The sequence below is a fragment of the Perna viridis genome, chromosome 2 (assembly GCF_037379345.1).
Source record: "Perna viridis isolate PV_CMFRI_1.1 ecotype Kerala chromosome 2, ASM3737934v1, whole genome shotgun sequence".
NCBI classification, from domain to species: domain Eukaryota; kingdom Metazoa; phylum Mollusca; class Bivalvia; order Mytilida; family Mytilidae; genus Perna; species Perna viridis.
Window position 1 is genome coordinate 17042216 of NC_142446.1, and position 21871 is coordinate 17064086.

Sequence of the window (21871 nt, forward strand, 5' to 3'; positions counted from 1 at the left end):
AAGACAAAAAAAAGAAAACAATATGTTTAGAACAAAATAAACAGAAGGTCAAATAAAAGATGAGTTCTTAACTTCACTTATAAGAGCATGCAATATTCAAGTTATTGAGATGTTTCTGTTTTGGGCCTTTTCCAGAAAAAATTATGGGAGAAAAAATAATAACTCTTTTAAGAGCATGTCTATCTATGGACATTTATTGCCTTTGAAATAAAATTGTTTTATAAATGACATACTGATTGTCAAAGGGTTGGCTTCTCTACTGATCATCTAGTGCTTCAAGGCCACCTAGCCCCATTCTTGTATATGTTATAAGTTTCTTACTCATTCATTTGGTGATGCTTTCAAGTCCATGTAAAATTGGCATAACAACAAGAAAAGAGGGTTAATGTTCATCCTTTACTACAATGGTTCCATAAAAACATAGAGAAACAAGAACTCATCAGAATTTACAAGTGGAACAATATGAATAGAAAACATCAGCCACTTAACAGCTGAGGAAATCATTCATTTGTACAGCAAATTAGAGAGATCTGGCCAAAAGAAAAACATACTACAGAAATCCAATGCCTTAAAGTCATTACATCATAAATTAAATGGTACATAGAAATGATCAAATTCAGTCTTTTGTTTACTCAAAACAGCTACATCAAAACCTAAAACAATCAAAACAAAACAATGAAAAGACAACCAGCAATGATCCTATCATTACATCAGTGGAATTATCTGTACCAGATTATAATTAGATGTACCTGAAATCTATCATAACTATTCATTTTCATGTATAGATTTGGCAATAGTCTATACATGACCATTTTCAAGTCGAAACAACTTAGTAGAGAAATTGACAATTCAGCGAAATATCCTATAAGAATGTTTAGCAGAACTATTGACCAATAAAATAACATTAACTTTAATTTGCAGAGATGTTCGCAATAGAAACCCCTAACAGTATATTTATTTATACAACCAAGGTACAAGGTTACACTTGTCCAAGAATGGAACCACACCATAATTGGTGTACACCTAAAGCTATGATTTAGCAAAACAATTTTTAATTGTACAGTAAAGCAAGGGAGTGAGAGAGCAGAATTTAATACTGCTATACAAAACCAATTCATCCAGACAAAGCATCCTGTCTTAAATCCTCCCACATCAATTAAATTCCATAAAATACAATTATATTTTTCTACACCATAAAACCTGTACTCCATACAAAAATTATCAATGATTAAAAAGACATAACCTAACAATGAAAGAAGTCTAACTATTACAGACATGCAATAGTTGTATAACATGTCATATCTTGACGTAATTGGACTACATCATGTCTACTAACAGCTACCGGTACAATGTCAAAATGAAGTCTAAGCAAAAAAAAAGCATTGCAATTACAACAAAGTCTAAAATCAAGTAAAATACATATAAAAAAATATTACATATGGTGTGTCTTCATTGTTCATTGGTTATTATGATCAGGTGATGCAAAGGATATTCCATATACATGAAGCCTTGTTTCTATTTTCAAATATATTGATGCTATAATTCTAAATTTAGTTCCTAATATAAACCATTCAGTTCCGTAATTACTCTCAGCCAATCATGGCAGAAGTGCTGCAGACGAGGCAGAACACTCAAGTCCATATCCAAACTACATTTACTACATGTGTAATATATCAAATAAGGACCTTTACTCAGTGAATACGTTATATATGGACCTGTTAGATTATATTGACCTTGGACTTCCTCCTCAGTCGATATAATTTGCACAGGTCAATATATAATGTATTAACTTCGTTAAAATTCATAATTGATAAATATCATTTTAAAATTACAGTAATTAACAAAATAACCTGAGAGAATAAAATTCAACACACATACCCTAAATAAATGCTGAACTATGAATGTCATCAGTAATAAAGAAACTAAATGGCCAATTACAATGGTATACAACTCAGGATAAATCCCTGGTCTATAACAATCGTATACAACTCAGGATACATCACTGGCCAATTACAATGGTAACAACACTGAATAGATCCCTGGTCTATAACAATGGTATACAACTCAGGATACATCACTGGCCAATTAAAATGGTATACAACTCAGGATAGATCCCTGGTCTACAACAATGGTATACAACTCGGGATACATCACTGGCCAATTACAATGGTATACAACACTAGATAGATCCCTGGTCTATAACAATGGTATACAACTCAGGATAAATCCCTGGCCAATTACAATGGTATACAACTCAGGATACATCACTGGCCAATTACAATGGTATACAACACTGGATAGATCCCTGGTCTATAACAATGGTATACAACTCAAGATACATCGCTGGCCAATTACAATGGTAACAACACTGGATAGATCCCTGGTCTATAACAATGGTATACAACTCATGATACATCACTGGTATACAATAATGGTATACAACTCTGGATACATCCCTGGTCTATAACAGTGGTATATAACTCTGGATACATCCCTGGTCTATAACAGTGGTATACAACTCTGGATACATCCCTGGTCTATAACAATAATATACAACTCTGGAAACACCCCTGTTCAATAACAATGGTATACAACTCAAGGTACATCCCCAGTCTATATAAGTGGTATACAACTCAGGATACATCCCTGGTCTATAACAGTGGTATACAACTCAGGATACATCCCTGGTATACAATAATGGTATACAACTCTGGATAAATCCCTGGTCTATAACAATGGTATACAACTCTGGATACATCCCTGGTCTATAACAGTGGTATACAACTCATGATACATCACTGGTATACAATAATGGTATACAACTCTGGATACATCCCTGGTCTATAACAGTGGTATACAACTCTGGATACAACCCTGGTCTATAACAATAGTATACAACTCTGGAAACATCCCTGTTCAATAACAATGGTATACAACTCAAGGTACATCTACAGTCTATATAAGTGGTATACAACTCAGGATACATCCCTGGTCTATAACAGTGGTATACAACTCAGGATACATCCCTGGTATACAATAATGGTATACAACTCTGGATACCTCCCTGGTATACAATAATGGTATACAACTCTGAATATATCCCTGGTATAAAATAATGGTATACAACTCAGGATACATCCCTGGTATACAATAATGGTATACAACTCAGGACACATCCCTGGTATACAACAATGGTATACAACTCATGATACATCCCTGGTATACAATAATGGTATATAAATAAGACTTCTGGTTACAAAACCATAATACACCCAATATGATATCTTTAATTTTATTGTACCTTTAATATCTTAAGTCATGCAGATTGCATTAATCAAACTTGATATCAGTGCAGATATCTGACAGATCATGTTAACAATGTGGCCTCTGTAGTTGAACCAAGTTGAAAATTTGACAGATTTTTACTTTAAAGGCACAGGAGGTCAACAGAAAATATTGTGGCCAATGACAAAAGATGACAAAAGGTAAAAAAACCATGTAGCAGGGCCATTAACAAGGCATATAATTGGTCTATTTATACTAAGCAACCTATCCTGACTGGGGAACAAAAGCTTGAACACAAACAGTAGCCAATTGCCCATCATATGTTTTTTACATGAATTGACTTGTAGATCTTATCACTTGATAAACCAGTGTACATAGATCGTACCATTTTACAAATGTTTGATAAACATAAATGCGGCAGTGACACTGTAACGTGATCTCTCCATAACCATCAAAACTGGTTATGATAATTGTACCCAGTATCACTTCTTATTATAATTTTTAAACATTTTATCATATAAAAATAAACTTAAAATTTCATGGGATGAAAAATGTCTATATGATTTAATGGTAATCATGCCTTAACTTGAAAATGAAAGACAACACAAGATAAAATAAGAAACAGCTTTGTATGTTTCAAGATGAATCCTTAATTTAAGTCTAAAAATACTTAAGAGAATTTAATAGCCCTTTTATTTGTCTGCAAGATAGATATATTTTAAAGCTGTCTGCAACTTTCAAAACATTTAAATTGCTAAAATTTTAGTATTATTGATAAGATAAGTTTGTCAGAAGTTTATTTTATCAATTCTAATTCAGTGCATTTCAATAGTATTGTAACAATTTCAGTTACACTGTAGGAAACACACTGTAATGAAACATTCAACTTAACTTAAATATATCAATGCAAAAAAACTTTGAATTCTAAAGATTTTAGCAAATATTTACATTTAACACTGGAACTGACAAAACCCTCTATAATCCTAGCTTAGATTTCAAAGCCTGATAATACTAAATAAACCTGCAAGATCCATATACAAAAATATAAAAAATTATTATATAACTAAATTAATCGGAAGGTTTCTTTCATTCTGAACAAAAAGTCAATAATAGGAAAACTGATCAGCTTTGTACCAAACTCCCAGGAAACATGAAAAAAAAACAAACATGCAAAAAAATAGAAAAATATAAATAAACAAAAAAGTTATTCAGTGATAAAGCCAACTGTACCTTGATAGAAGTATGATTATGTATGATGGTTACCTGATGTTCAGGTGTTTGATGACATCGGGGTCAGGCCCCCTTATCTACTGTCATCTATTTCATTTTGTTAAAACATTTAAGTATATTCCTTAAAACACTTTTTAGTGCCATGTGTTCTCTTTCAATGAAATTACACTTCACATTCATTTTTTTTTCAATTTCAACTCCAATCTTTGATTTAATAGCAAATAGTATAATGTGTCAGATTGTAATTTCAGGTAAAAATCCAGGAATAATAACTCAGAGAGAACCACCCAGTAAAACATTCTGCAATATAACACACATTATCATTACTGTTTTATAATTCTTATCATCATAGATTCCTGTGTTTAATTATCTCAGACATCTTATAGAAATAAATTGGATATAAAAATCAATTCTTAAACATCTTTCTTACCTTCATAAAACCTATTCTTCTCAAACACAATTATTAAAAAAAAATCCAGTATCTATAAAGGGAACACTTATAATATCCTTTCACAAAATCATCTTGAATGAAATTTCTGAAATGTTTAAACATCTGTAACTGGTCCACATTTAATGTCCACTTTAACCAAGTCATAACAAAGCGTCCTTTGTTCACAATGTCAACAATAAAACTTTGAGAATCCAAATAACAACAGATCGCTACCAGTAATAACTGAGCACCAGGAGGCAGCACAAATCTCACCAAACTTAACAAATTTCATTTTTAATCACAAATTAATTCCCAATACAATTTACAATGGGCAGGGTGAGTGAAGCAGCACAAGGCCCAAGTGTACAGAGCAGAAGCAATAAAAGTCGAAAGCTATAAAAAGTGTGCAGCAGATGCTTTTCTAACTACATACAATAGAAGACTTTTATCATACCACATAAATCTCTACACATAAACCAGTCAGGCATGTCTATCCCTAATAATGACTTTTCCACCTCTCTACAGTTGAATCACTAGCACATGCTATCACTGTGCCCCTTTTGTCAGTATCTATTGAACACCTTTCATCATGTATCCAATAACAATTTAATGTCAGCTCAAATAAAACAATAAAACTGGACAGGTATAGCCCAGGTGAAACTCTGCTATCTCAACAGGCATCAAACCAACCTAATTAATTCCTATTTTCTGATAACAATATGAATAAATCTACACTGACCAAGTCTATAAACATGCTTTGAGTAAATTGAAAATCTTATCTCAGAAATTGGAATCAAACAGCTTTTGATGATAGCATGATAAAATTTATTTTACACTTTCTAACTAAAATTAATTCTGTAGAAAAGAACTCTTTGTTTTAATTCTTGTTAACAGTAACCAGACCAAAAGTTCAATTTTTTCATCAATTATACCAATGTTTATCAGCATTGTGTGAACACTCCCTTAATTAGAATTTCTACAAGTCTGTTTTTGATTTTTTTTATAATTGTAAGTGAATTTTTTTTAAAAATGGTGCAATAAGCTAATAAATGAGCATTCAGTAAACTGAATCATTCACAATTAATACATAGAGAGGGACTTTAAGCTGAATACATCATTCACAATTGATACATAGAGAGGGACTTTAAGCTGAATACATCATACACAATTGATACATAGAGAGGGACTTTAAGCTGAATACATCATACACAATTGATACATAGAGAGGGACTTTAAACTGAATACATCATACACAATTAATACATAGAGAGGGACTTTAAACTGAATACATCATACACAATTAATACATAGAGAGGGACTTTAAACTGAATACATCATACACAATTAATACATAGAGAGGGACTTTAAACTGAATACATCATTCACAATTAATACATAGAGAGGGACTTTAAACTGAATACATCATTCACAATTAATACATAGAGAGGGACTTTCAGCTGAACACATCATTCACAATTAATACATAGAGAGGGACTTTCAGCTGAACACATCATTCTCAATTAATACATAGAGAGGGACTTTCAGCTGAACACATCATTCACAATTAATACATAGAGAGGGACTTTCAGCTGAACACATCATTCACAATTAATACATAGAGAGGGACTTTAAGCTGAACACATCATTCACAATTAATACATAGAGAGGGACTTTAAGCAAATATATGGTATATATATCAATCTATGTTCTGACAAAAATGTTTTCAAATTTAGCAGAAATGGAAGCATAACATTCAATACAAACGGACTTCTGTCATGAAAAAGCACCATATTTTGAAACTTAGCAATACAAAATTCAAATCAAAGGAGATAAAACAAAGATAAGGGATGAGCAAGAATGAACTTCTATCTGTTGTACAATATCTACTCTTCAATTTCTTGTCCCTTTTAAATTCCTAACCTTAGTCTGCTTCAGTAAGCAGTAGATTCTAAGCTACTACAAAAATAGAATAGATTTCTGTTTACTTATATGTTGTTTTTAGAGTTGTAGTTATGTCACAATATATGACAGTAGTGCCAATGTTTTGTCAATTCTGTATAACCACAGCTAAATTTTCTGGAATTGCATGTTTGAACAAGTGTTGTTTTTTTTTGTTTTTTTTGTTTTTTTTGTTTTTTTTTGTTTTTTTATGCTTAGGCCTGTATTTTATTAAAAATCACAAATTGAGATTCCTTAAATTTGTAAGTTTTTCTTCAATTTCAAACAAGCTAATTGGTCAATATGTATGTTCAGGAATGATTTGAGGAAAATATCTAATTTTTTTTATGAAACAGGGTCCAGCATGTACTGGTCAAATTTAAGATCTCTTGTAAACTAGAGGAAAAAGATTGGTCTTTCCAAGGTTGGTTAAAAAAAAACAATCTCAGCAAGGAGAAAAAAATTCTCTTTAATTGGCCTCTACATGTCCCTACCTAGACCTGAATTTAAAAAGATTCAACTTTTGAAACAATTTGTCTCGAAGCGTTAATGCTTACAATGTTCATCATGGATCTAAAAAGTACAACATAGAATTTATAGAATTGAAAGTAATGTGTGCATGACTGGTGCTACAGCTTCACATGTCACATTAGAGTAAAATCATGGATTAAAACCAGGGTAGATCATACAAAAATAAGGAACTATAGAGTGACAACAGTCCAAGGAAAAAAATGTAATTTAAAGCCATTCTGCAATGAGACTAAATACCTGATTTATCAACATCTCTGTAACACTATAATGCCCAAGTAACAACAATACTTCAAGACAAAAGGAGGCTGTTATACAAATTGCACTATTTACAGGTATAAATATGTTTGTTTACCAACAGCAAGATTATCAGATCCTTTCTATTCCAATTTGAGTGTACATGATTCATAAAAATGGAACTTAAGTGATTTTTCCGGACCATGTGTAAATGCAAAACAACCTTTTTAAGATGGATCAATAAAAAAGATTGAATCCAAATTTTGCAAGTGTAAACAGAGTCCTAAGTGAAAATAAAAATTGTCTGAAGCAGTTATCCTGCAGCTCTTAGTAATAAAAAGACAACAATAAATTAAAATTACTAGAAAATAAATAGTCTTTTCAACTGCAAAGAAGTAGATGAATAACTCAAATAAAATAAAAATTTCCCATTAAACATAATAAAAATTTATAATACATTGTAATTCAAGCCTAATTATTGAAACCAGTAATTGAATATCATGTCTAAGAGAAGGTCTCCTTATTGCACATTTCAATTTATCCATCCATACAGATAGCCTGAAGACATGAAGTAAATTCAGAATGAGTTTAATTTTCTTCATCATATTGCATTGGTTCCTTTGTTGACCGAACTCTGCCATTGTATTCTATTGTAGTTGACTTCTCATCTGTCAAACAGATTATTGGTATTGTTGTTTAGTGAAAAATATTTTCATAATGAAGATTAGGAGCAGTTCATAATTGAAGAAAATGACTTCAGTGTGAAAGGCATTGTCATTTTGTCAAATAACTGCAGACAAAAGACATCAAATCTCTATCCCGTAATCGGTACGATTAATCAAGTCATGATGCAATGTCCGATATCATATGGCGGCGCAATGGAATAACTTGATTGCCACACGAAAAAAAAAAGATGCAATTAGACGGATCTTGTTAATTCTGAAAATGATGAAGACAAAAAATGCACAGCAGTGTTTGATAGTAAACAAATACTGATAGGGTCACAGACTTAATTTATAACAAGATTTAAATTAAATCTTGCCAGCGACAGGGTGATCATGAAGTGACAGCTTTTTTGGTATCTGACATTCATTCAGTCATAGAAATACTTAAAATGTTCTCTTCAAATAAACCTGCAAACATTCAAAGTTAATATTTGCAAATATAATTTTCTCTAAAGTGAAAAAAAAAAATTTCATATTTTATCCTACCAAGACCTACACAAGCATGGACATATATATAATTTATAAAATGAATTAGAAAAAGTTTATGTAAATTTTGCACCTACCTCAAGAAAAATAAATCATATAAAATGCTAAGAAGATGTAAATTACAAACCAACTTCTTACCTTAATGGTGTACTTACCACAAATATGAAATATTAAAAATAATATCAGGTATTATAGGTAAACAATGACATGACAGATGGGCTTCCAATCAGATAGGACAGGTAACTGGGTGCACTCTATTAGTTTGACACTATTATGTAGTGCTGTGTTTTTTTTTTTGGGTGGTACTTAAGTCTATCAGTATCTATAGTCTTTTTACTGATTACTATTTTGGGTGGCACTTAAAGGCTAATAAACAAACCAGTGTTATTTTGTATGGACTCGTTATCTTTAGGAATTTTTAATTAACATTGTTTTATTCTTAAGTTTAGATAACACTTCAGTTTTAAGTCTTTAATCTAAACTTTGATGAAATGTTTCCGTGTAAAGGAAGTACATTTGTATGTAAAGTATATATTTTACATTAAAATTTTCAGATGAAAACAAAATAGATATTGTTTTATGTTAAGATCTACAACAATCTTAGTGTAAACAGGACTATCAAGAAAACAACTAGACACTGGAAGGATATATGCTGTCTTTAAGTATCAATAATTTCTATTTCTCAATTTGACCTAAAACTCTTGTCAAATGTCAAATGTACAAAAGCATCCAAGTCCCATAACTCCTCTAAATTTGTTGAATCAAAATAAAAGTAACAGATGAATATCTACATACTTTGTATCCTAATAGTACAACCTAGCAAGTACAAAAACTTCTTTTTTTAAATTCAATAATTCCAGCAATCTTAGATGAGCTTTGTCAACCAATTAAAATCCTATATTGTGGACTGCAGAAAACAGTTTAAGTTCCAGAACTCCAATAAGCAACTCTAAATGATGTTATAATATAAACAAGTACATGTGTTTACAAACAACAGTACAAGTTTAACTGTGTCCAAAAAAAACTGTGACATACAATTACTAGGTCCCTATATCAAGTTGCTGTAGGTGACAAAGTTCAGCCAAGTACAGCTTGATATGACTACAAATAAGACAAATATCTATCTATCCATTTGTTTTTATGACATAAAAAAATCCTGATGACCATACCTGAAAATTAGTGATTAAATCAATAACCAAGAACAAAAAAGTTGATGATATTAATGACTCCTATACCACTAGCAACTGGTTTTAAGGTCAGAGAAAAAAAATGTCAGAATTGAAATAACAGAGAAAAATATCCAGGATACATGACCTGAGCCCCCTTAAAGTGAAATGGTTGCTCCCTTGATTTAAACTTTCAATAGGGTCATCACAGTGTATCTCCTGTAAACAGAGTCAGATATAAATGTACTAAACAGACCAGTCACTGCAACTCATTATCTTCTGATAAACAGAAATAAAAAACCCATTAAAACAATATTCATCCTCATAAATAACCCTAAGGTTCAATAACACAGGAGTCCTTTACCAAAACATTCAATCTATTTCAAGTTGCCAGTTGACTTAAATGTAACAAACAGAAGTACAAACATCCCTGTCAGCAAGAGCCAAAAACATAAACATCACATCATACAGACATTTATATCTAATACACATTCATTCAAATCTCAGCCTGACACTTTTGGTAAATTTTCTTATTAGCATGCATTAAACATGACAGGAAAGAATACCTTAAAAAGATGTTACACAATATCATAATAAAAAAACTGTGTGTGTCCCTTATACTTCCTTCAGACTGTTAAAATCTTAGTTTATCACTACTACCCCTGAATCTGTGTAGTAAATGGGGAGTGGGGAGGGCAATTAGGGTGCAAAAATATTTTATTTGTACAAGACTGGTTACTAATTTTTGTTAGGGTGGATTTCAATTTTTGGAGGGAGCATAATAATTTATAAAGGATGACTCTATATATGTTTACATGTTTAGGGGAAGCACTACAAAGATACAATTAGGAAGCAATGAATTTATCAATCAATTTAAATAAAATCTGTTGCTTTTAACATGTACATAGCCACGCAATTGTTAAGTGTACAATTGTTAAGTGTACAATTGTTAAGTGTACAATTGTTAAGTGTACAACTGTTAAGTGTATAATTGTTAAGTGTACAATTGTTAAGTGTACAATTGTTAAGTGTATAATTGGTAAGTGTACAATTGTTAAGTGTACAATTGTCATGTTTCTAGTTTTATGTCAATTGCAAAAGATGTGTAAAAAATTATATCTAAATGCGAAACATTTACAACTGGTTAATAGTGTTCTTCAGAATCAATAAAATATACAAGGTAACACAAAATATTTATCTGGTATTAGATTATGGGGCTATTCTGAAAATTAACGGCAAGTCCAGCAAAGTTTGTTGGAAGCATCAGAGGGAGTATATTTAGCTATCTGGATATATATTCATGTTAACTATCACAATGAGTAAAGGAGCAACCATTTGAGTTTGAATGGGAAGATCAAACCATAATTGCAATTTCTGTCCCATACCACAATACATTAGTTCCATTAATGAAACAAAAACTAAAGTTAAATTTGTTTTCTTACATTGGGCCTGCAACCAGGGTTGATGTCTGCCTTACTCAGCATTTGTGCAGCATCACACACTGAAATGCTATTGTCTGAACAGCTATGACTCAATTCTGAATATCCCAGGACCAATTAATCATATCGAACATCTAATAATACTTGTATTGTAAATAGAATGTAAAAATGAAAATAAAAACTTCCAAAACAGCATGAACATTTAATTAATACTTTTGTTGTAGATGGGTTTGTTTACCAAACATATTTAACAGTATACCAATCCCAGTCTTTCCACCTTAATCTGAAACAAAAGTATACAAAGCTTTGTTTGTTAAATTATGTAATTCATTACCAAACGTTTATATCAGATGCTGCTCTTAAGAATAGAAATGTTTTGACATCATTTGTTAACAGTTTTATTTTATATCTGATGAAAACATGACATCCATGACGTGAGTATGATTTATCAACTGTATCCTTAAGAGGAATTAAATTACAGCTGACACAAACAGTTCAGAAACGAAAATTGAAAATCGTAATAAATTAATTACCCAACTAAGTGCCGCTGAATATACCATCTATAAGGCCTAATAGAATTACCTGTGTATCACTAACTCTACTGACCCTTAGTTTTTGTGCTTACCCAAATTCAAATTCTTTATTGATGGTGTTGCCATATTCTGGCATATACCATAAACAAACGAATATACAATACATAGAAGATAAAAAACACTTTTAAGTAAACACAATTGGAAATATAATTCCCAGTCCCTAAAGTATTTTGACAAGCAATGTTACTGTCTGAATGTATCTACAACACAAATCAGTCTAAACTTGAGAAAAAATTAAAATGTGTAGCCTAACTATCGACTCAGTTCTTTAGAGCATATTAGCAGAAACAGAGGTATTTTTTTTTCTTATTCTAACAATGAAAGCCCTGAAAGTGGAAACTCTGGTGCATTAAAACATCAGACAAGGATTTTACTATAAATTTTGTGTGAATTTTTGCCCTTTTAAGTTAATTTTTTTTTCATAGGTTTTGGCTTCAACACCAATAATTATTACACTATAGAGGAATTGTTGTTCCTGTTGCATCAATTTTTTCATGACATCAAAGTTCAAAATTTCAATCAAAAAATGGTAATTTCATATCAATTCCATGAACTAACAAAATCTGCCAAATTAAGAAAATTGCTACTGAAGAATAAAAGTACCTTCAAGGTAAAGGCCCCTTGTCCAGAAAACAGCTATAGACCACATAACCAGTCTTAGTTTTTCATTTGGGTGTTGCACTTTTGAGATATCATTAAAATAGATTGTACATGAAATTAGCACTTTGAAAGAGGTATCGTTCTTGATTTGGTTTGATTTAGTTGGTTTTAGTGGAGTTTTCTCAAAAGTACAGATCTAACTACAGAAAGGACTATTGTCACATAAAAATATAGTATATGCAGACCAAAAAGCATTGTTTGTTCCATGGGTTTTTCTATAGCATGAATCACTTTACCATGAGCAGTGCTTGAATTTTATATGGACTGGTACTTAAATACTGTACAATGGGATGGACCGAGAAATTAATTAAAGGGGCAGGGGTCCAATCAAGAAATGTATAAAAAAAAAAAAGGAGGGGTTCAAGGCTCAACATAAGGGGTGCAATCCCTCCCCCTGTCAGAGCTGTACCTAACAATGATATATTGTGACTGAGGAGGGAGGATGACAAAACAATCAAGGAAAACAAAAGACTTCAATAGTTGTTATGCAGAGTATATCAATAAAGTGCAAAAAGTTCTTTTAAAATTATAATACATTATTAGAAGCTAAAATTTGTTCTTGTGAAAAGTTTACTGTTTCCCATGAAAGTCAATACAAATCAAAGGTAATGTTAAGCAGGATTTTAGTTGTTAAAAGTACTACTTAAAGTGCAACACTATATTCTAGGTACATAAAATATACTTAAAAACCTTTTATTCTATTAAACTCAGTTCTTTAATAAATGTTATACAACAACTCTTATCATTATATGGGTACTTTTAATTACAATTCTCATTCTATTTTGAGAAGTAGTGCATGTCATGTATCAAAGTGGATTGTATTGAGATGTCACTATGATACCTAGGCTACTGTGACAGTACTATTCAGGTAGAAATACCTAACATTGGGTCACTGGGTTTATAACTGTGTTGACATCTATTGTCATATAAGATACTTTATACCTATCTTCTGTGTAAACATCGTGTGACATTACTCCCTTTGGTAATTTATGTTTCAATATACCCAGTCAGATATATCAGGATTAAAGGAGGATTTAGGTAAAAAGATTGTTGACTTAGATGGTATGGAAACAGATTTGTAGTTCTCAGGAATGTAAATCTACGATAAACAAACATGTGTATTAGAGAATATAGACTTTTAGTGCATTATCTCTATGTTCTAGTACAAGTCTTTAGGTGCCTAGTCAGAATAAATGAAACCATAAGCTAGTCAGCATCACTAACCAAGATGTTCATTGTAAACATTACAGTAGCAGGTACCATAAAACACACCCATGTGAATTCTAACATATAATATTATCATATTAACACATGACACGATAGACAAAAGCACTGGTAGTTTATAAAATGTTAAACATGAAGCTTCTTTCATAGCAAAAAGCATGAATTAAATTCAGTGCAAGAAAAATAAAAGATAATTGATAGCGAAAATAAATACAAAGAACACACATATAAAAGAACCACTTCATTTTCATTTTTCCTTAAGATAAACCCTTGTATAGATAACAGATTAATGTGTCATTGTCAAAGCTTACTTGGGCAATATGTAACTCATACGTCAACCAATAAACACCATTCTGTACATCTAAAGTGCTACAATGTGGTTTGCGGCTTTGGGTGTGAAAATCATCAAGCAAGAAGAAATATTGATAGTCTAAACACAATAGGTCCTACTTCCATATTGGTATTATCAATTTACAGCCATATGAAGCAATTTACAGGTTAAATATATATTCATAGCTTTATTAAAATAAACATTTATCCACAATTAAACACAAATAAGCAACAAAAACAAACCACTAATGTCAACCAGCAGCTATAGAGGTGTGACAGAATTATAAATTATTGTAATTACAGGTATTAATGTAACACAGGTGTAGTGACACCTGCCCCAGGTACAAAGTCAGTTTATTTATGACCATATATATCAATACTTTGATCTAATTATACATGGTAAAGTCATCACCGTGATGTAGGGGTAGTCATACTGGTAGGTAATATCTTCTCTACCATTAGACGTATCTATCAGATTATTGGTCTCCCTCCTACCTGACCCTCTACATATGAATTTTTTTAATAAAAAAATGTTTGAACATAACATGAGGGAAACTTAAATCACTGTAATTTTACCAACATTAAATTTTGGTTGAATGAACATACGTTGTTTCTAAATGGTTCAGGCATTTTGACTGTTAGTTTCTTAAATTCATAAAGAATTACATGTGTGATAAATATCTACACCACTTGACATAACTTACTAACAAAGGGGAATAACTCTTAAAATAGGTCTGTATGTATGTAGATGAGGTTTGCTTTAGTTCTCCAATGAGAAAGAACTGTAGGTGATACTCACCTAAAACTTCCCTTGGAGGATTCTGATCAAATTGACCTAGACAATCTAAATCTGATTTGTTTCCACTCAAATCTATTTAACTGTAGATCTGTAATCCATCAGCATTCCTGACTCAACATTAAACCTAATTGCTACTTTCATGTGCAACTTTTAATTGCCTCCCAGACCTATTACCAATTAACATTTTTACTTATTTGTATAAATTATCTTAGTATAAAATAAACTGTCAGTTATTCTGAACTTGTTCCAAGTTTTGGCCTTTGTAAAATCAGCATAACATTTTAGATTTAGGTTATAATACAAACTGTAATGTTTTATTGTATAAATACAATGTAATATCAAAGTTAGCTCCGAAACAACACAGCCTTACAACTAACGGCTAGATCCATCTCCAGTGTTCCACAGATTGAATTAGGTTTCTCATTACAGACAACTTACAAGACAAAGGTACTATTAACATTCCAATGCAACAGAAAAGGTAATGGGAATATATATCTCTCCTTAAAAATGAAATTTATAGGTAATAATCATAATTTCAATTAATCATATCAAATTGCCACCAGTTTTTCCTAAATCAGGACCTTTGAGGGGACTCTAATGGTAGCTATAGTACAAGTCAATAGTTTCTATTTAGGAACTGTTTAAACCAAATTTAAAATCCATCCTATCAGAGGGAGCCAAATATTTTAATGAAATCTCATTTACTTACACTTTTACTTCTCTAAGAATCAAGAAATATGTGTATAAAGTGCACACGAGGAATAAAATGCAGAGATTATATTGTATTATCCAAGTATTTATACCTAATAACCTCCAGAAATAATCTTCAAAGTGTTTGTAAGATTTGTCTTTTAAAGATATTGATAGATCAAATTTACTTGAAATGCACTATGGAAAAATGGTGGGAAAATTTTCTTGCACTAAGTTCCTCTATAAGTACTGGTAGTAAAAAATATCTATGTCACTGATGCTTCAAGAAAAATCTGGAAGCTTTTCTGTGGTTTTTTAGATGTACTGAGTATATTTCAGGTAAAAAAGATCAAACTGAGAAAAAAAGATGTTCCACCCATTGCCTGATTCTTACACAGAATTGAACTTAAAATCTTTAATTCAGCTTAACAGGAAATTAATTTCAGGGGGCAACCAAAATTATTTACATCATACAACTTTTTGAGGTGAAGCTGAAAGAAAATTTAAAATTATTTGCATCATAGGGGGACATAATTTTTGTGAATTTATATGCTAAATATGGTAACCATGGTAATTCTTTGCCAAGGATATTAACAGTTTATATAAGTATTGAAAAATAATAAAAACTGAAAATTTTGAATGGATTTGTCATTTCATGTTGGAATAATTATAGGGAGAAGACATTTATAAGTCGAAATAGCTTTAGTTGAATCTCTTTGCTCTTTATACAATAAAATATGTTCAATTCAATAAGTATCTAAATGATAAGGGAAATAAAATGCTTCACAGGGCACAGCTTCATATGATCACATAGGTTGAACCCTGAACTGTTGGGACCTTTACACTACTTCAAAATGTAATGTTTAACAAGATTCTACCCAGAATTAAAGTACTAGTAGTTTTGAAATTTGCAGTTAGATAAGAAATAAGTAATTTATATGCAACATTGTTGAAAATGCTCATTTTGGACCCCATTTTTGGTCCTCAATAGGGTATATAAGTCTCGTCACATGATTCCATGATTTTATGAGAATGGGTCCTCGTCTACCATTTAAATGCATGGAGATTCGTCATTAACACATCAATGGGTTCAACAATGGGCTTTAAATCCCGACAATCAATCAATCACATGGCCTTTGGCCAGGTAGACTAAATACCCTACAAATAAGGTTGCAAACAAGACATCATAAGGGTGTTTGCTCATTGTTACAAGTACCAAGCAGCATATCTAGTCTTGTAAAATAGTGACACTGCTACAAAAATTACATTGTGTAATGAAATGCATACTTTCAGAGGTTGGAACTGCAATACCATATTCACCATTTCTAAGACATGAAAAATGTATAATTTTTTGTAACAAATTATGATGAAATATTTGTGTCAAAGAAATTCCTATTAAAGGACATTATCATATCATTCCAAGAAATTGAGAACTCAACAAACCAAGAGATTCTGTGGTCTTATACAAGATACCAGCATCCTTATGCTTTGTTATCAAGAAAACCAATTTATCATCAAATCAACCATATTCTATGACCAATCAGCAGAAAAATACAACAACTGTTCACTTGGAAAATGACAAATTTTGCTACTTTAAAGAAATTTAAAGATCTTCGTCTATGCCAACTACAGAAGGCTATATTTAACCTGAAGAAGTCTGAACATCTGCCAGACTGTCGCCAGAGGACTATAATCATTTTGTAATTAATTGTCCTCTCATTAACACCTAGACTGTGCCAAGTGTATTAGAAAATCACAATAATTTTGTTTGGTAAGGGGGAAAATCCAGTCCAAAGAGCTTTGATAAACACTGATAATAGTCTCTGCAGGGTAGATCAGCCTTAATAGGGATTATCTGCTGAGAGCACAGAAAATCTTCATTAAAATCATCTATTGTTATAGCAAATCCTGCCTTCTATGAATCTTTACAATTAGATGCTTTCAATAGTTCAAGCACAATTCCATTTAAGAGATTGGGTAATTAAATTAAAATGTACTAAAATTACAGATACATCTTTTTCTTCAACTTCCTGGAAAAAAATAAACATAAGCAAGATTCTTTAGTGCTTTTACCTCAAAAGTACATCATTGCACTTAATTTCTATGGATTGCCAGACTATAACCCCCAAAAAACTAGTAGTGGATTACTTGTGGATTTTACTTTGTAAATCTGTGTATTTGTTCCACATTGATCAATGCCTGTTTTATCAAATCCATATTGGAAGATATATCTTTTATAATTATTCTGTAATTACTGAAAATCAGTAAACCTCATTTTTCATTTAACTGAAATATTACATCTGTTAAGTACAACAGTCATAAGAAATTTCTTCTCCCTTAGTGATGAGATACCTAAGATAATGTCATGATAAGTAAACTGGTTACTAGGGTGTAGTGTGTTGGATAAATTAAACCATGGAGCAGTGAGTCTTTTCTATGATTTAAGAAGGAACCTCATTCAGCTAGCCAAGAATCTACATCACACATGCAAAAGCAATTATACATGGTTTTCTTGTGTAATTCTTTTCAAGTACTTTAGTAAGAAATTCACATGAGAGCTCCATTTACATGTGATTTTAGCAACAAAACTTCAATACCTAGTTAAATAATAATGTGAGATTCATATAATATTACCTGAATAAATGCCTGCCTTAATGTTTCTTTAGAACTTCCAAAGGTATAAAATAAATCATGAAAAATATACAGATTGTCATAAATGTTTTTTGTTTTCATTACATGTATTGTCCTTGGTGCAACATGGGGAGTTAGAATTACTGGACATCCATTCATCACATCTTGTAAGCACTTTCACCCAAATATTTCTCAACAGATTTCCATAACAAAGATCACTGCCATTACCTGTCAAACAATTTCCAAACTCCATGATCACCAAAGTTTACTCCCATGGAAGTAAGAGATTTATTCAAAATTTGCTTTGTAAGAACTCTCATTCCTTCATTTTGAATGGATTTTGGATTAAATTTATTCCAAAGGTTACTGCCATTTATCTCTCATACAAGTTCACATATCAAAGATACTAATACTGGACATGTTTTCACCCTCAGACTTTTCATCCCAACAGAATTTATACTTAATGTTACAATTTCTAAAGACAAGTACAATAATCGATGTTTATCGATAATCGACAATGGCTGCTAGTGCTAGTTATTAACTGGGGCAGGTTAGGGGCATGGAACACTGTTCTTATTAAGTACTGAATTTTGTTTATATTTTAAGTATAACTTGAGTTGTTTATATTTTAAGTATAACTTGAGTTGTTTATATTTTAAGTATAATTTGAGTTGTTAACAAAGTTAAGATTTCACCTTAAGGTTCATGGTTGTATGTTACAGAACCCTGCTGATGATCAGAGTAACAATGAAGGTGTGAAGATCAGAGAGAAGATACATAACACTGATTTATAATACCTTTACCTTTCTTTTTGTTTTCTTTATCAGATAAAAGGTGATTTACTCTTTCCTCTCTCTGGTGTTTAAATAATAACATTCATTTGAAAAATCTTACTTGACTGATTCAGCAAAAATTAACCTGAAGTTGAACAGATTCCCAGAATACTAGGATATTTCTGTTATCTTTAGTGTCTATAAAAAGAATACTGGTAAATAATTAAAAAAAAGTTATAATTTTCTAAGTTTAAACTAAGACTATACGGGAGCTTACCAAGTGATATTCCCCACTTGCAACATATAAAGCTCAAAAGTTGGATCAGATAGATGCATGTAGAGGACTATGATCCTCTGTCAGATAGACAATACATGTAGAGGATTATGACTCTCAGTCAAATAGACCATAAATGCAGAGGATTATGACCCTCCATCAGATAGACCATACATGTAGAGGATTATAACCCTCCGATAGACCATACATGTAGAGGATTATGACCCTCCGACAGATAGACCATACATGTAGAGGATTATGAGCCCTCACCAGATAGACCATACATGTAGAGGATTATGACCCTCCGACAGATAGACCATACATGTAGAGGATTATGAGCCCTCACCAGATAGACCATACATGTAGAGGATTATAACCCTCCGACAGATAGACCATAAATGCAGAGGATTATGACCCTCCATCAGATAGACCATACATGTAGAGGATTATGACCCTCCGACAGATAGACCATACATGTAGAGGATTATGACCCTCCGACAGATAGACCATACATGTAGAGGATTATGAGCCCTCATCAGATAGACCATACATGTAGAGGATTATGACCCTCCGACAGATAGACCATACATGTAGAGGATTATGAGCCCTCATCAGATAGACCATACATGTAGAGGATTATGAGCCCTCACCAGATAGACCATACATGTAGAGGATTATGACCCTCCGACAGATAGACCATACATGTAGAGGATTATGAGCCCTCACCAGATAGACCATACATGTAGAGGATTATAACCCTCCGACAGATAGACCATAAATGCAGAGGATTATGACCCTCCATCAGATAGACCATACATGTAGAGGATTATGACCCTCCGACAGATAGACCATACATGTAGAGGATTATGACCCTCCGACAGATAGACCATACATGTAGAGGATTATGAGCCCTCATCAGATAGACCATACATGTAGAGGATTATGACCCTCCGACAGATAGACCATACATGTAGAGGATTATGAGCCCTCATCAGATAGACCATACATGTAGAGGATTACGACCCTCCGACAGATAGACCATACATGTAGAGGATTATGAGCCCTCATCAGATAGACCATACATGTGCATGTAGAGGACTAACACATCTGGTAGAATAGACCATACATGTAGAGGACTAAAGTTCTCTGACAGACAAAACATGTAGAGAACTTAAACTCTCTGATATATATATAGATTAACACCCTCTTATTTATGAGACCATACTGTCAGGGTATTAGGATGCTATGATAAGTTAGACCATAAATGTACTTGTAGGACTACAACCCTCTGATAGCTTAGACCATACTTGAAAGAACTTAGTAGTTCTGACAGGTTAGACCATATGTGTAGAGGACTAACACTCTTTGATAGATCAGACCATAGAAATACATGTACTATAAAGATTGAAACCCTTTGATAGACCATACATGTTGCGGACTTATGTGCCCCTGACAGATTACCACTAGACCATATAAGTAGAGTATTAGAACCCTCTGATAGATTGGACCATACATGTAGGGTATTAGGACCTTCTGAAAGTACCTCAGAAAAATAAACCCATACATGTTGAGGACTAAAATCTTCTGACAGATAAGATCATAATGGAAGAGGATAGTAGGACCCATTGAAATCGTTGAGGATTGGGTCCCTCTGATACGTTGTAGATTAAACCATATATGTTGAGGAGTTAGTAACTCTGATAGGCCATACATGACCTACATCTAATAAGATTCTATCAGGATAGATAATCAACATGTATGTTGAAAAAAGTACTTCCATCTTCTAGAGAATAGATTTTTATTTAATGACAAAATACTGAAACTCAAGTAGAAAAGCTCTTCTAGTAAAATGTTTTTCCTGTCAGACAATTCCTCACAAACATAAGAAAGCACATCTTCTTAATTAACTTCATTACCTACTAAAAACAGATCCACCTTTGAAGGCGTAGCAAGCTGTTATTTTCGCATAAATTGAATTATAAGTCTCAACTGGTATCACACCTTAGCTAACAAGCTCAATCTTTCAGTAATGTTTAAGATTTTAAGCATGTGTTGCAATGCATCCTATGAAATTCAAGCAGTGCATAAATTTGTACAACCATTAAGAACCCTTTTGATGAAACAAATATTCAAAAACTGTAAGGAATATTCAATAGCATTGTAAAATCTGTTTCATCATCTTTTTATACTACACGTATCAGCAAATTTTCTCTTGAATTTACAACGAGTCCAGCTAGAGTATTGATCTTTGAAATATAAAACAAAGTACACATACACTGTGTCAATATAAAATTTTATCCACATTTTATTTGGTTAAAATATTCTTAGATATATATATCAACCCTAAAATACTTTTATGGAAACATTTTTAGTGGTAAAATGTTTTTTTTCCTGTCAAGTAATATCCTTTTGAGATATATTATTCATAGGATA

At 32.0% G+C, this 21871-nt stretch overlaps 1 protein-coding gene across 2 annotated transcripts in view; it reads right to left on the reverse strand.

The window, feature by feature from the left end:
- LOC148623853 (uncharacterized) overlaps positions 1–5657 on the reverse strand; it is a 74675-nt gene extending 69018 nt beyond the window's left edge. Inside the window, exon 1 of one of the 2 annotated variants that reach the window (XM_088566085.1) lies at positions 5400–5657. Coding sequence is in view for 1 of the 2 variants with exons in the window: in XM_088566084.1 (XP_088422210.1) it covers positions 4946–4951 (6 nt within the window). In the remaining variant the exon portion in view is untranslated. Of the gene's footprint in view, positions 1–4945; positions 5345–5399 lie in introns of those variants that run through there. The other variant, XM_088566084.1, reaches the window with a different exon arrangement.
- Positions 5658–21871: the final 16214 nt, after the last annotated feature.